We start from the raw sequence: 14487 nt of genomic DNA on the forward strand, positions 1-14487 counted from the left end.
GCGAATTTCGGTTCATACGTAAAGCTATTGAGCTGTCACAATTGTTAAATAAAAAAATTAAAAATATTTCATATTTCGAATTTTAATAGTTAAAATAGAATGGAAAGGATAATGTATATACTAATCGAATTTTCAAAGATTGAAGCTCCGAACTTTTTACTAGAAAAAAATTTATATTCTTTTATTTAACAAGTCTCTTAAATTTGGGGCCCTAAAGCACAGCCCTTCAATTACAATTAACAGTACGCTACTGACGCGACTGTGCGACCCCACGATTTAAAATCACGTCACGTGATTGGTCCATGGAACAATACTTCGTACGGTACGAATTATGAATTAAAAAATTTAAATTTTATCGCGATAATCGTTCATATTATCGTGGAACTATTGCGGAGCGAAAAGGTCGTGTTGTCGAATCAGGAGTAAATTGACAAGTACAATATCATACAATAGCTAAAATGTCTTAGTCTAGGCATTTGTGGCAACGAAATTAGGAAGTTTTATAAAAAAAATACAAACATAGAATATATTAATTCTAAAATTATACATACAGCGGTGACTGCCACTTCTGGCACACATGAATTACAAAAGTTTTATTACAAGTCATCACATTATCACATTATTAAACACGTTAAGTGTTGACGTCCAGTCGCCCACTATTTATTCCGGTGGGACGTTTATCTCGTATTCTGGGATGGGAAGTACTTCGTCATACATGGGATGACTCATCGCCATTATCAGCCGCCATAGCTTCGCGATTTTCGTACGCCCAAAAGCCGTGGAACTCGATCAAAATACTGACCATCGTGTCGCCTTGACCGCTATTACAATCAGAACGTTTAAGTTTATTATATATATTTATACCTTCATAATGTATTATATCACAAAGACCTTCTTACCAAGACAGTAAATCTTGCAGCGTAATTTTGCACGGATCTGCTGGCTTCACCATGTCAAATATCTCGTCCTTCACATCTTCAAAACTAACAGGTTCTTGGCCATGCATCGTCATCTGTTCTTGTATAGCCTGCAAAGTAAATACTTTTTGATTAAAAAAATATATACTTTAGTGAGTACAAGAAAAATATTAATATATATATATACCCTAAAAAAATAGTTGAGGCAAAAAGTATCCAAGTAACCGCGATTGTTGATATCGAGAATTCGAAAGAGGTAGTGAAGGCTCTGCGGTTCGTGCCGATTCTCTAATGCCAAAACGAAATCCAGATACGTTTTGTAATCCATCTCACCTTCGTAAGTCAGACACTCCTGAAAGATGCGATCGAGGAAGACGCCGGTAAGAGTACCAGTGCCATATCTATTAACAGAAAAAAATGATTTCTTTGATTTTACATGTTAATAATATACATGTTATATATTCAGTTTTACTATTTATTACCCAGCGAGTTCCTCTTTGTTCAGCATTCCATTGTGATCTCTATCTAAATTGAGGTATTGGCCATAGACTTTAAGCGCCGAAGGCGCGGAGAACCAGTTGGCCTCCTGTAAATCCTTTGGCAAATCCTCGTCTCTCAATTCTAGAAGATCATCTAGAAAACTACACGCTAAAATATCCTGAATACGAACTCTTCCGGTGCGAAGCGGGTCCAAGAAGAACAAGAACTTTCTAACTGCCGTGCACACGTAAAACGAATGAAAAGACTTTTCTAGACCCTCAAGTTGCGGTAGCGTGGGTATCAGTTCCAGGATGTAATTTTCCAAATCTGATTCCCTAAGATAACCCTGCCCCGTGATGTCATACAGGGAGAGCCCAATTCTTGTTTGATGCAGCCATACTTTTCGCATGACATAATTGAACAGAGCCATAAAACTGATTCTGCCATGTGGGTCTCCCTGTTGCAGCTTGGCGAAAACAACCGCGGTAAAGTATGGACTGCACTTTGCTCCTGCCAGTTTGCCCACTTTCTTAAAATCCTCATAATTGATCAACTGTTCATCCCCCGATAAAGGTGGACTGTGATGTTTATCCAATAAGATCCAAAGTGCCTTTAATTCGTTGTTGTCAAGCAATTGTCGGGAGCGCCTTTGCAAGAATAATGCACGCGTTTCTTCGCGCAGTTTTTGCGGTAGAATCTCATCCTCTTTCGGTAACTAAGACACGGTATTATGATATATTATAATAGGAAATACATCTCAATTTACTAAAGTTCAAGTACGGTCAGAACATAAGTAGTACCTTAAAATAGAATTTTGGTATGACTTTGTAAGTGGTGTCATCCTTGGTCTTCACGCCCTTCCAGTGCTGATACATCTTCTGAAAATATTCGTCTTCCTTCTTCTCCTCATCCTCCTGAGAGCTCTCGCCCGCTGCAACAGCACATCTTGACATGAAGCAAATAACAAGTACAATAGTGTTTTGTTGTGTTTTATCGCGCGTCTCTACACATCTCGTACTTTTCAAAGAAATACAATGCTTACGTACATTTCTTTGCTACAACGTGGTTCCGCAGCAGCGTCTCTAACTCCATGTCCTCGCGAACGTCCATGATGTACGCGAAAGCCTCCCGATCCCACGTGCTTGCACTTTCCTTTCCCAAAGAGTGTTTTTCCAGAGCCGTTGAGTTATCTCGCACACCTTCACATGTAAAAACTGTCTTTTTTTTCCATTGTATTTCGCACAAAAATCGCTTAAATTGACATACCTTCGATGGTGCGATCGATCACTTTGGTTATGTCGCTTCGGGAATGTTGGGATCAGCTGGAAGCCGCGGAGATTCCGATTCGGTTTTGAACGTCGCGCACCAGTGACCGACAGTTCGTCCTTCTCTCGGGAAACGAATCGCGGGATTGCGGGATACGAGAAACCGATTTACATCGCGCGGGCGCGCGCGCGCGTACGTTCACAGCTCCGGTACGTTGGGATGAGGAGGTGACGTACAGGTTAGGGTGACGTCGCGCGGATCAACGAAGCAACGCGATGTTTACGGCAAGCAGCGACGGCGGTGGCGGCGGCGGGATTGTTTTGGCTACGTGGCGAGCGCAGGGCGCTCGAGGCTCACCTCGGGGAGCAACCCGTCGTAGCGTCGCGGCGTAACGTCGACGGAGAGCACGACGACGTACAGTGATGACGGATAAACAACGGAGTCGGTGACGGGTCGAGTGAAAAAAAGAGAGCTAGAGAGAGAGAGAGAGAGAGAGATGATTCTTTTTAGAGCGGGCTCGCTTTTCGGCTTCCTGATCCTGGTCAGTGGATTCCGGGAGTACGGGAGGCGGGAGCTGATCAGCCTGCGGGAGGAGGTACGGTCCATGTTCGATTACGCTTATACCGGCTATCTGATGCACGCCTACCCGTACGACGAACTGCGTTCGTTGAGCTGCGACGGCTTCGACACCTGGGGCAGCTTCTCCCTGACGCTGATCGACGCCCTGGACACGCTCGCGGTGATGGGCAACTACTCCGAGTTCCGCCGGGTCGCCGAGCTGATCGGCGCGCGGGCCAACTTCGAGGCGAACATCAACGTGTCGGTGTTCGAGACGAACATCCGGGTTGTCGGCGGGCTGCTGAGCGCCCACCTGCTGTCGCGCCGAGCCGGCGTCAAACTCGAGCCCGGCTGGCCCTGCAATGGCCCGCTGCTGCGCCTCGCCGAGGACATGGCCAAGCGGCTGATCGCCGCGTTCGACACGCCCACCGGGATGCCGTACGGCACGGTCAATCTCAAGTACGGCGTGCCGGAGGGCGAGACCAGCATCACCTGCACCGCCGGCATCGGGACGTTCCTGCTCGAGTTCGGCACCCTCTCCCGACTGACCGGCGACCCGCTGTACGAGGAGGTGGCTATGAACGCCATAAAGGCGCTCCACTACTACAAATCCAATATCGGCCTAGTCGGCAATCACATTGACGTTCTGACCGGCCACTGGACCGCACAGGATTCCGGGATAGGCGCCGGCGTGGACTCGTACTTCGAGTACCTGGCGAAGGGCACTTTGCTGTTTCAGGATCCTTTGTTGGCCTCGATATTCCAGGAGCACAGGCAGGCGATAGAGAAGTATATCCGCCGCGAGGACTGGTACCTGTGGGTCTCGATGACCAAGGGTCAGGTGACCCTCCCCGTCTTTCAGTCCCTGGACGCGTACTGGCCCGGAGTGCTGAGCCTCTTTGGCGAGATCGACGACGCGATGAAGTGCCTACACAACTACCACCGCGTGTGGAAGCAGTTTGGCTTCACCCCAGAGTTCTACAACATACCGCAGGCCGAGGCGGGCACCAACAGGGAGGGCTACCCGTTGAGGCCGGAGCTCATCGAGTCCGTCATGTATCTTTACAGGGCGACCAGGGATCCGTATCTGATTCAGGTGGGGGTGGACATTCTCAGAAGCTTGCAGCACAGCGCCAGGACCACCTGCGGCTACGCGACCATCAATGACGTCCGGGACCACCGCAAGGCGGACCGCATGGAGTCCTTCTTTCTCGCGGAGACCACCAAGTACCTGTATCTACTCTTCGACACCGACAACTTCATCCACAACACCGGCTCCGAGGGCGAGATAATCGACACTCAATGGGGCCAGTGCGTGGTGGACGCCGGTGGGTATATCTTCAACACCGAGGCTCACCCGATCGATCCCGGTGCTCTCTACTGCTGTCATCCGGCGCAGGAGATCTTCCCGGACAAGAGGCCGATTCTGAAGAGGTTTCTCCCGATGCAGAACCCGTCGCCGATTACGGACAACATCTCGCCGAACGAGCCTTATCGTGAAAAAGACGCCGCCGACAAGGGTCATTCTGATAACGTGCTACCGATCACGATAGCGAAGTTGTCTGAGATTAGGCATTTCGCGGGCGAGAAGAAGGACGCCTTCAACGAGAGCGCCTCGACGCCAAACGCCTCGACGGACTCGCCGACGATGACAACAACGATGACGACAACGATGACGACGACGACGACGGCGACGACTACCACGACGGATTCCATCGAGCAGGAGGAAAAGAATGCGAGGGTCGAGGAAGATGCGGAGACCGGGTCGAATCAGAGCGCGATGTCCCCGAGCGACCGATCACAGGTCCTCGTGCCCTCGTCGATGACGATCTACAAGGCCGACGACAGCGACCACGGCGGTCCCGACAGTGGGGGTTTCATCGAGTCCCCGATGCTGTCGGGGAACGGACAATACTCCAGCAACCCCGGCAGCGGAATGACGACCGAGAGGGGCGCGCGAGGGCGAAACGCCACGTCGGGTTCCCCCGGCGCCAGGGCGAGATTCGAGCCACAGATAATGCTGGAGAACATCAGGCAGGGAAATCTCTATCCGACCAATGTCACGGCGCGGCAAAACTATCAGATTCTGTCCTGTCAGGCTCAACCATTCCTACAACGAATGTCGATCATAGGAGAATTTTTTTAGGACTTTAAAAACGCGCCGTCGTGGAGAAAAAGGAAACTCCGACGGAGTTTCTAAGTTTCGGCGAGAGGAATTCTGTCGTGGCGATCCTCAAAGTGTATTTTTGATTCGCACCCCCGTCTTTGTCACGAGAAATGGAATTCCACACGGGCGCTTCCGTGTCTCTTGCGTACGTTGTACTTTTAGGATATATTCCTGTGATATGTAATTGTTGTTGTATAGTTTCTAATAAATATAAGATATTGCAAGATGTATGTGACAGTCCACTTTTGACACTGGCAATTTTATTTTCTCATTTCGGGCGTAAATTTAAAAGGGAATGAAAACATTCTTAAGATAGGAATATTTTTATATATCTTACATTTACATTATATTTTATAAAGTAAATTTAACGTAAAACTTTAGTAGTAAGTTTAATGTTTAAATCTTAGATGTAATTTATTTCCATTTTTATGGAAGTAATTTTTAAATTTCTTGATTTTGTGGGAAAAAAGATAGTAGACATCTTGAAAGGGTTAAAATATTATCTGTATTATCGACCATACTGTATCGACGACAGTGCCAATCAACATGGCGACAATTGATCGTTCGGTTCTTTTGTACAATCATGAAATGACATGCTGTACGTAATTACGAGAGAAACGCATATAAATAGTGTAATATAAATAATATAAATATTGCAAACCGATAGGAATATTAAGTTTTCTCATATTATTCCGGATACACCATAATCATGGCTGATAAAAGGCAGCACAGTTTATCGGTAAGGATTTAAAAAATTATACATGCGATTGTATAATTAAACAAAATATGATTTTTACTAGTTTTGCATAAACGTACAAACAAATTACAATAGTTTTATTTATTTTTCGAGTTTTTCACGAATTATAACAGCTGAAATGTCGCCTAACCTCTTTTTTGTAAAAAAAAAACTTAGATTAAAAATAAATATTATGTGTAGAAAGAGGAAATAGCAAAGCAATTTATGCTGCCAGAGAGGAAGAGCAAAATCGCAACGTTATTGAAACAGGATGGGCAAGCCTATTGCATATGCAGGAGCTCCGACAGTTCTCGCTTTATGATGTGAGTAAATTCACTAGGATATACATTATTATTTAAGCTTTGCGACAAAATTACAATCCTTGCATTTTTTAATTTCAGAGGATGCGACGCGTGCGAGGAGTGGTACCATGGTGATTGCATAAACATAACTGAAAAGGACGCGAAGCATATAAAACAATTTTTCTGTGTTGTAAGCAAGCTTTTTGAATTTTTCTGAATTTCTTTATCGCTGTAATGACGAAATGCAATTCAATGTAGTAATTACTGTGCATAGCGTTGTCGAGAGGAAGATCCGACGTTGATAACGCGATACAAGCCACGCAGAACCGACCAAGATGACAGGAAGCACAAGAAGTACAAGGAGAAGGAGAAGGGACATCGATACGAATATGACGCGCCGTGGGGTCCTAGCATGGAAAAGAAATCGTCCAAACGTTGCGGAGAATGTACAGGATGTATGCGTACAGAAAATTGTGGAAAGTGTGACGCTTGCAGGTAAAAATGAAAAAAAAAAACTTGAGTTATTCATTTTGTATGAAGCAGTTTTATCAGAATCGATCACTCTTGGACCTTGTATGCACAGGCATTTGAAGAAATTTGGGCCCTCGGTGCGACTGAAGCTCCGATGTATTCAACGAACCTGCCGTGTGCTGGGCGACCCGCTGAAACCTTCCAAAAGTCTCAACAAGGGAACAAAATTGACCAAGAGGCGCAAGAGAGATTCGAGTAACGAGAGAAACGAGTATCTGGAGCCGCCGCGGCACTGCTACGGGCCCGCGTGCACGAAGCAGTCGCGACCTGGTAGCAAGTACTGCTCGGACGATTGCGGCCTGAAACTGGCGGCGAGTAGAATCTACCAGGTGCTGCCGCAGCGGATACAAGAATGGTCGTTGACCGCGTGCATCGCGGAGCAGAATAACAGACGCGCTCTGGAAACCGTGAGGAAACAGCAGCACGACGTTCGTAGGATATTACAGGAACTGGAGAAGAGACACGTCGAATTAGATCGTATTGTCGAACGTGCGAAGCACGCGTCTATCGACCCGCAAGCCGAAGTAGACGACAACGACGACACAGAGAGCAGCATGTACTGTATCACGTGTGGTCATGAGGTCCACTCGAGAACTGCAGTGAAACATATGGAAAAATGTTTCAATAAGGTATTATAAAGTGCAGGGTGTGCTATATACAATCATGTAGCTGTTAGTCAGTTTATGATAGAGATATGTAGACTTACTTAAATTTGATCTTTTGATTTAATCTCCGTGATCTAAACCATTTGAAAATTTCGAATCTAAGATGTTTAAATACGAATTACATGTATGTTAATAATTTTATAATTTTATTTTATATCATATTTAAAATGATTTTATATTATATAATCAATATTATTTTTCTTACACATAATTTTTAATATCTATATTAAAATTTTATCCAATGTTGTTAATTAAAAGTTATATTTCAACTATTTGATTCGATGTAAACAAAATCTTGATTCGCACATCTCTAGCACTTATGTAAACTTAAAGTATTGTGCGCATTTCATTACTTTTTATTTTATTTAACAAGTTAATACAAGTCGATTTATTCCATGGAATAAATTTTCCTTTGAAATAAAAATACTTATTCAGCATATATTTTGCAGTATGAATCGCAAGCGTCGTTCGGCTCAATCTTTAAGACACGCATCGAGGGCCAGGTGATGTTTTGCGATTTCTATAATCCAGTGAACAGGACCTACTGCAAACGGTTGCGCGTACTCTGTCCCGAACACTGCAAGGATCCGAAGATCGGTGACACCGAAGTGTGCGGTTGTCCGTTAGTCACGAATGTATTCGATGCCACGGGGGAATTCTGTCGCGCACCCAAGAAGAGCTGCGTAAAGCACTATATGTGGGAGAAGCTGCGACGTGCGGAAATTGATATGGAGAGAGTGAGACAGTGGTTGAAAATCGACGAGCTCGTGGAACAGGAGAGACAGATCCGGTCGAATATGGCAACACGTGCAGGCGTATTGGCTCTAATGCTGCACTCCACTTATAATCACGAGCTAATGGAACAAATGACGCAGGAACAGAGTAGAGAACAACTACAGGCGATGGAAGAGGAGCTACAGAGGAGATACGGTGTTCATCAGAAGGAGCAATGCATGGAATAATGTTCTTTTATACTTGACAAATATCACTAGTAGATATGTAATTTTCAGCTGCACTTTTCTATCTTTTTTTCCTTTCTATTTTTTTGGAAGGTAAATATACATTCAGTTAAAAAGCACAGTTGAACAGAACAGATCCAAAGTTACTTCTTTTACATTGCTCGTTTTTCAAGCTGATTACGCGCAGCACGGTTAGTTTTCCTAACAATTGTCTATGTGATCAATCGCGGACTCAGGACAAGTTAATACAATAAACTTTGTAAACGTGTACTGTAATGTAATGTACGTATATATGTATATTATGTACCTGTTAATAGTGAAAGTAACATAATTCCATATGATAAATATAGATACTTTGAAAGTTGTATCTTTTTTTAATAAATCTAAATACGTACTGGCAAAATATTTAAAAAAAAAGTGGAAAAGAAATCTCTGTATTAACATAATGCCCGTTGTAATTATACTTACATTTAAGCGAACTTGTCGCGTTCTTGATCGAGCCTAAAACGAAGAGTTCTTTTTAAAAAAAGTGGTTTGCAACAGACGGAGAAAAGAAGGTATTTCTTTTCGGCAATATCGTTATTATTTACATTATAGTATATCGAGATGCAGACGTCAGGATTTTCACACATTCCGACAATTAATCGTTTCAACAAAAACCATTTATTCACAGGTCGTAGCCTCTGCAGATGCAAAATAACACGCCAAACTAGCGATCTATCGCTTAGCTTCGGAAAATAATCGCGCAAAAAGCGCATAAAATGGACATATTTTTATATATCCTCTCAGAAGAACCGCCTGTTTCGAATCGCCTCCCCTTAAACGCGCTAAATAACCGTGAAATCGCCTGTCGAGGACCACTTGTCGTTGACGCGCGATTGCCGCGGAATTGTCATTAGCGGTTATAGTCATTTTTCGGAAGTTTACATAAAATATGAAAGAGACAATAAGTATCATCCTCTGTCTATGGAACTGAGATTATATTTATCTCAGGACACGCTTTTAATAACTAACGTCGCTTTACTCAAAATATATCTATGTATAACAAACAATAATATAAACTTATATATTAAACTTGCGATGCAACAATTAGGAACAAATGTGTCAATGCGATGGCAGTACGAAGCTAATGCGCCCGGATGTCCGTAAAAATTATGCGATTATCCGACAGTCACGGACTGTCAAAAGTTAACTGTGTCTAGCCAATATAATCTTAAACTAATTATTTTCGCGATGAAGACTGCAAGAGCGAAAATAATTTCGCTGCAGAAAGAAGAGCCACGATAAATAGGCCACGATAAATCGATTGTAAAGTTCGTACCGGCCCAAATTCGGAAAAAGTGCACGCATGTACCGGAAACAAATTACGCGGAATTAAATGGATATAATATTTGCGATTCGCTTTAAGGGACCGGGTTGAAAACAGGCGACCCCATATATCCCGACATATATATGTATATATATTTTATACATACGTGCGCCGGTCTTTCACACATTGTACGTGCATGCGCTTCAAAAAGGAGAAAGGACGAAGAGAAATAGAGAACGACTCATTCTTTTTTCTTTTATCACAGTATTGCACGCAAAGCTTGTACGAAATCGCAAGTAAGACAGCATAAAGGCCAAATGACAAACACTACATGCTTTCCTCTCTTAGAATACATCCAGGGAAGGGGCCTCGGTCTCTCTCTCTCTCTCCCTCTCTCTCGTGCAGAAGTAGCGAACACTTATCCATTCCTTTGTTTTCTCTCTCCCTCATATTCTTCCTCTTTCTCTCTCTGCAACTCTCATTCATACATACTTCGGCATATTCTTTCATATTCCATGGCAACGATTCCGAACGACCCTTCGCGCATCCGTGGTCCATAATAGCTCGACATTACATCTGACAAGTTAGTAACAAAATAGTAAGCCACACGTGTACCGTGTGTGTGAATACATCACCTGAGAATAAATCGTGATATATCTCTTCGCTTCCTTCGTAATAATCCCTTCGGATTTTCACACACACACGCACACTCATTCTCTCTTTCTCGACAATTTTCCCTCTCGTACGGCGGTGCTTCAATAATCTGTCGTCGTTTAACGGAAAAATATAGTGCGCAGACGATATTACGCTGTGTTGTTCGGGTCGACGCGTCCAGACGGTTTCGACGTCTTAATATTAACATCCTAATGGAACGTTAATTAATTCTCCTTATAAAAGGGAGTCTCAGAAGAAAGTCGCCCCTCTTCAAATAGCTCTGCGATAACGTTCGACGACGGAGAGTTATCGTACTCCTGGGCGATCTGTCAAGGCAGATTTACACGCGGAGTCAATGAAAACTCTCGGTTTCCAAGGGGAAGGAGGAGAAAGGGGAAGAAAGAGAGGAAACTAAACGCTGCGGAATTATCGCCGTAGCGTTTAAATCAAGCGGACAAATTGCGGACGATTGCGAGCAATTTTCTCCTTCTCTCTTCATGTAGCTTCAACTCTTCCGAGAGAAGTCGTTTCCGTTTCGAGGAGGGGCGGCGAACGTAGCTTCCGATTTACCACCCCAGGACGAAGAAACACGTCCTCGATGCGATACGACCCGACAATCAGATATCGCCGTATCTCTCATATGCTCGCGAAAGGGGGAACTTTGGCAACAAACACACGCAGCTCGCAACGTTAAGGTTTATACAGCTGGACAGCACAGCCTTTCACGCGCACACGCAAGATCCGCAGTTCAACACACGCTTACGCTCACTCATTCCCGCTCACTTATTATCTCACTAATAATAGCGGCATTAACTGTAATCTTAATTGAATAATTCTGCCGGTAGCGTTGGTAATAATCATACAATATTATATCATACAGCGTCGTATGTACAATACGAGGAGAATCGTTTTTTTTTTGTTTTCGTTATTATCGAGTAACAAATTGTACAGCGGCGCAGGACTAGCGTCGAATCCGATTTCTTTTCGAGACTCCGTCGGGAGAGTACTTTTGCTCCTCGTTCTGCGTTCTCCGTCCCGGTGAGGCAGCCAGTTGCGCGTAACTATCTCTTGAAGTAGTCGCGACGATCCGGCTGCGACGAACATCGCGGGAAATCCGGAGATGAATCTCGCGTTTTCTCGTTCTCGAGCGAGCGATTAACGACAGCTGATGCCAGAACGGAGCAAGGGAGAAGTATCCGAAAAAAACTGAAAGGGCATCCGGTGCGTCTTTTCCGAGTAGAAAACACGCGCTAAAAATGACAAATTTCACTGTAATGAATGCAGATCGACGTGTGTGAAAGAAAATAAACATATATTTATTTCTTCTCACGCTTATAAACAAAACGCTTATAAATAAACATAGTAGAGATGGCAGAGGACCAAAGAAGAGGACGTACGGGTATTCGTGTGTAACTTGGCTTTTCATTCCCCTTTTTCCTTTTGTTTTGTGTTCGCTTGTCCTTCTCTTTCTCTCCTCCCTCGTCGTTGTCGTCTCGTCGTTAATCGCCTGATCCTGATCGCGCGAGATGCAGAGATCGAGGAGGCAAAAGTCGATCCCGGTCGGTCCGGCAATGAATGTCCGCGCTCTTCCCACGTGTACGTGTGTGTGTGTATTCGTGTCCATCGAATGAAGAAAAGAAAAAGAAATGTTAAGTAATTATGTATACTCTACATGTGCGACACGGGGGTTGGGAGGGTTGACGTAACCCCGCCGCCCCACACTCGCTATGTACACACTGTTTAAATGGTCCTATCTTCTTTCCCTTCCTTTTATCTTTCTTTCCTCGCTTTTAGTCCTTCTCTCCACAAGTACATTTGCACTAGTCTTCGCGAACTCTTATCACTTTAGCCATTTGAACCGGTCAACATGGCACAGGCTGAGACTGCATTCAATTGCATTTAAGGCGAGTGGAGCACCTAACTCTGTTTCCTCTTTTTTTATACTTTTTTAAATTTCTTTTGTTTTTTTTTAGTTTCCTCGCGTGTCGAGTAGCTCGGAAAAAGAGAGTACTGTTCGCGTAAGAGGACAATGCGAGTGTGCTGTGGTCAACTCGGGTGATTCAGTCAAAGTAATAGCCGGTGTATCGCGAGATCATTCGCGAGCGTGCAGCGTGTCGAGAAGCGCGCGCGTATGTAAAATAAAAATAAAAGGAGAAATGAGGGACAAAAAGAAAAGAAAAGAAATCGTGCATTCCAGCACATTCTTGCTCCATTCGAGCAACGCTATATGGGGAAGGGAAGAGAATCTGGGAGGAGCAAATGGGAGGGGAGATTAAAAAAGAATGTTCTCTCAGAGACAGTCCAAGGAGTGGAAAGGCGGTTCTCGCGATTACACGTTTGGAATGTAACGTCAACATTGGCAACTGAATAAGTAAAACATGATAATTAGGGGAAAAAAGATAAAGAAAAAAAAAAGCTAAAGGCGTGGACGTCTGGCGCAGTCAATATAAAAAACATGTCTCTTTCGCGAAGTTACTTTAAAAAAGGAAAAAAAAGAGAAACAAAGAGACACTTAGGGACGTACACTCGTCAAGTCCGTGACAAATATTTCAACTGCAGCGAATGCGAATCGTACCTCTGTTTTTCCGAATTACTCTTCGATATAGCGCGACAAACGCTTGCGTCGTTACAATTAAATATCTGTCGGATTTTCTCGCTTATCTCGAAAGCTGTACCTCCAGCTGGAACTATCTCCTATACATACTGGACAAAAATGAAAATTATCAATGGAGCACGGTTTATCTTTTTTTTCCGTTTTTACACAATTTTGATATTTTTCGCAAAGAAAGAACGATATATAACAAACTTCTTTTTTACCAATCCTATTTGCATTAATAATAATTAACTCGCGTTATAATACTACGTACAATACACTTTCATGCCTCCATATATGAAACTTATCTTATGATAATTTTTGCTTTATCATTACCTATAAAGGCGATAAGTTTCTGCACGATTCGCGCATCCCACTCACTCTGTTTCTCCATGTAGATACATGAGACTGCTGTACGAAAGGTTTGTTCTCGCGTGAGCACGACACGTTTCATAATGCGAGAATCACGTTAATAATTAAATCATTACGATTATTAGAATTAGTTCTTTCGCGCGACATAAAAGATGACATCGCGAAACGAGATTTATAACGACATAATTAAAATAAGTTTTAAAAACACAAAAGGATTATTTTAATATTTATAATTGGTTTAGTTTTATATTTGGAGCACAATATCGGATGCGAACCTGCAGTGTCCCTTGTGGAGTTACGAAATTTATAGACTTACATTTAAAAACTGTACAATTACAGTAAAGCGGCATTACTTGCGTTATTTATTTCTTTTAGGCTCGATTTTTTTTAGGCATTTACAGGCATACGAATTCAAGTTACAGCTTATCTATCTTTTCTTTCTTTTTTTATCTCCAATTAATTTAAAAGAGCTCCTCATATATATACATACGTTATATTACAGAGCGCATATGCTTTTATCTGAATATGCTACAATGAAATTGATAACATGTTTTCTTTTTACGCCTGTAAATTAATGCCTCGACAAAGAAAAAAAATTGCAAGATAATCCCCGTGCGCGATTTCGGAAATCGATGTCGTTCATTGGTAAGACATATTCGACGAAACTTTAAGAACTGATGACGTTTCTCGCATTTAAAGCTTTGCAAAAGTCGAGTTACATTTAATGAGCAAACGATAGCCACATTAGTACACTGAGAAAAAAAAATTGTTGATTTTGTTGAAATTGTTGTTTGACAAAATTTTCAAATTATATTAAAATTTTGTCAGTTCAAACATTTATGCATTTTACTTAAATGCACAAATTGCAATTCAAGTATTTATATAGTTAATTGAAATATATAAATACTTGAATAGACAAAATTTAATTTAGTTTGAAAATTTAATCAAATTAACAACATTTTTGCAATTTTTCTCAGT

General features: G+C 42.8%; 3 protein-coding genes and 1 long non-coding RNA gene across 6 annotated transcripts; 2 read left to right on the forward strand and 2 right to left on the reverse strand.

The window, feature by feature from the left end:
- Positions 1-153: 153 nt before the first annotated feature.
- LOC105836578 (serine/threonine-protein phosphatase 2A regulatory subunit B'' subunit gamma) lies at positions 154-2805 on the reverse strand. Of its 3 annotated transcripts, none has more exons than XM_012680697.3 (7): positions 2664-2805; positions 2444-2615; positions 2198-2328; positions 1400-2112; positions 1105-1318; positions 900-1027; positions 154-821 (listed from the first exon to the last, which is right to left on the reverse strand). In XM_012680697.3, exons 2-7 carry the CDS (start codon positions 2505-2507, stop codon positions 710-712), a joined length of 1362 nt encoding a protein of 453 aa, XP_012536151.1. In that variant the 5' UTR covers positions 2508-2615; positions 2664-2805; the 3' UTR covers positions 154-709. The 3 variants fall into 3 exon arrangements, with proteins under 3 accessions (XP_012536151.1, XP_012536149.1, XP_012536150.1); XM_012680695.3 differs by having other exon boundaries at positions 2444-2596; positions 2664-2802; XM_012680696.3 differs by having other exon boundaries at positions 2444-2611; positions 2664-2798.
- Positions 2806-3124: 319 nt separating this feature from the next.
- LOC105834517 (ER degradation-enhancing alpha-mannosidase-like protein 2) lies at positions 3125-5616 on the forward strand. The gene has a single exon (XM_012677059.3). It carries the CDS (start codon positions 3160-3162, stop codon positions 5365-5367), a length of 2208 nt encoding a protein of 735 aa, XP_012532513.2. The 5' UTR covers positions 3125-3159; the 3' UTR covers positions 5368-5616.
- Positions 5617-5741: 125 nt separating this feature from the next.
- Positions 5742-8998, forward strand: LOC105834518 (CXXC-type zinc finger protein 1). Its single transcript, XM_012677060.3, has 6 exons — positions 5742-6127; positions 6326-6447; positions 6526-6616; positions 6701-6921; positions 7010-7586; positions 8072-8998. Exons 1-6 carry the CDS (start codon positions 6098-6100, stop codon positions 8582-8584), a joined length of 1554 nt encoding a protein of 517 aa, XP_012532514.1. The 5' UTR covers positions 5742-6097; the 3' UTR covers positions 8585-8998.
- Positions 8999-9225: 227 nt separating this feature from the next.
- Positions 9226-14377, reverse strand: LOC118646660. The gene is made up of 2 exons (XR_004964164.1): positions 11942-14377; positions 9226-11794 (listed from the first exon to the last, which is right to left on the reverse strand). It is a non-coding gene; the product is annotated as an uncharacterized LOC118646660 (long non-coding RNA).
- Between the last annotated feature and the right edge of the window lie 110 nt (positions 14378-14487).

Source organism: Monomorium pharaonis, chromosome 7 (assembly GCF_013373865.1).
Source record: "Monomorium pharaonis isolate MP-MQ-018 chromosome 7, ASM1337386v2, whole genome shotgun sequence".
NCBI classification, from domain to species: Eukaryota; Metazoa; Arthropoda; class Insecta; order Hymenoptera; family Formicidae; genus Monomorium; species Monomorium pharaonis.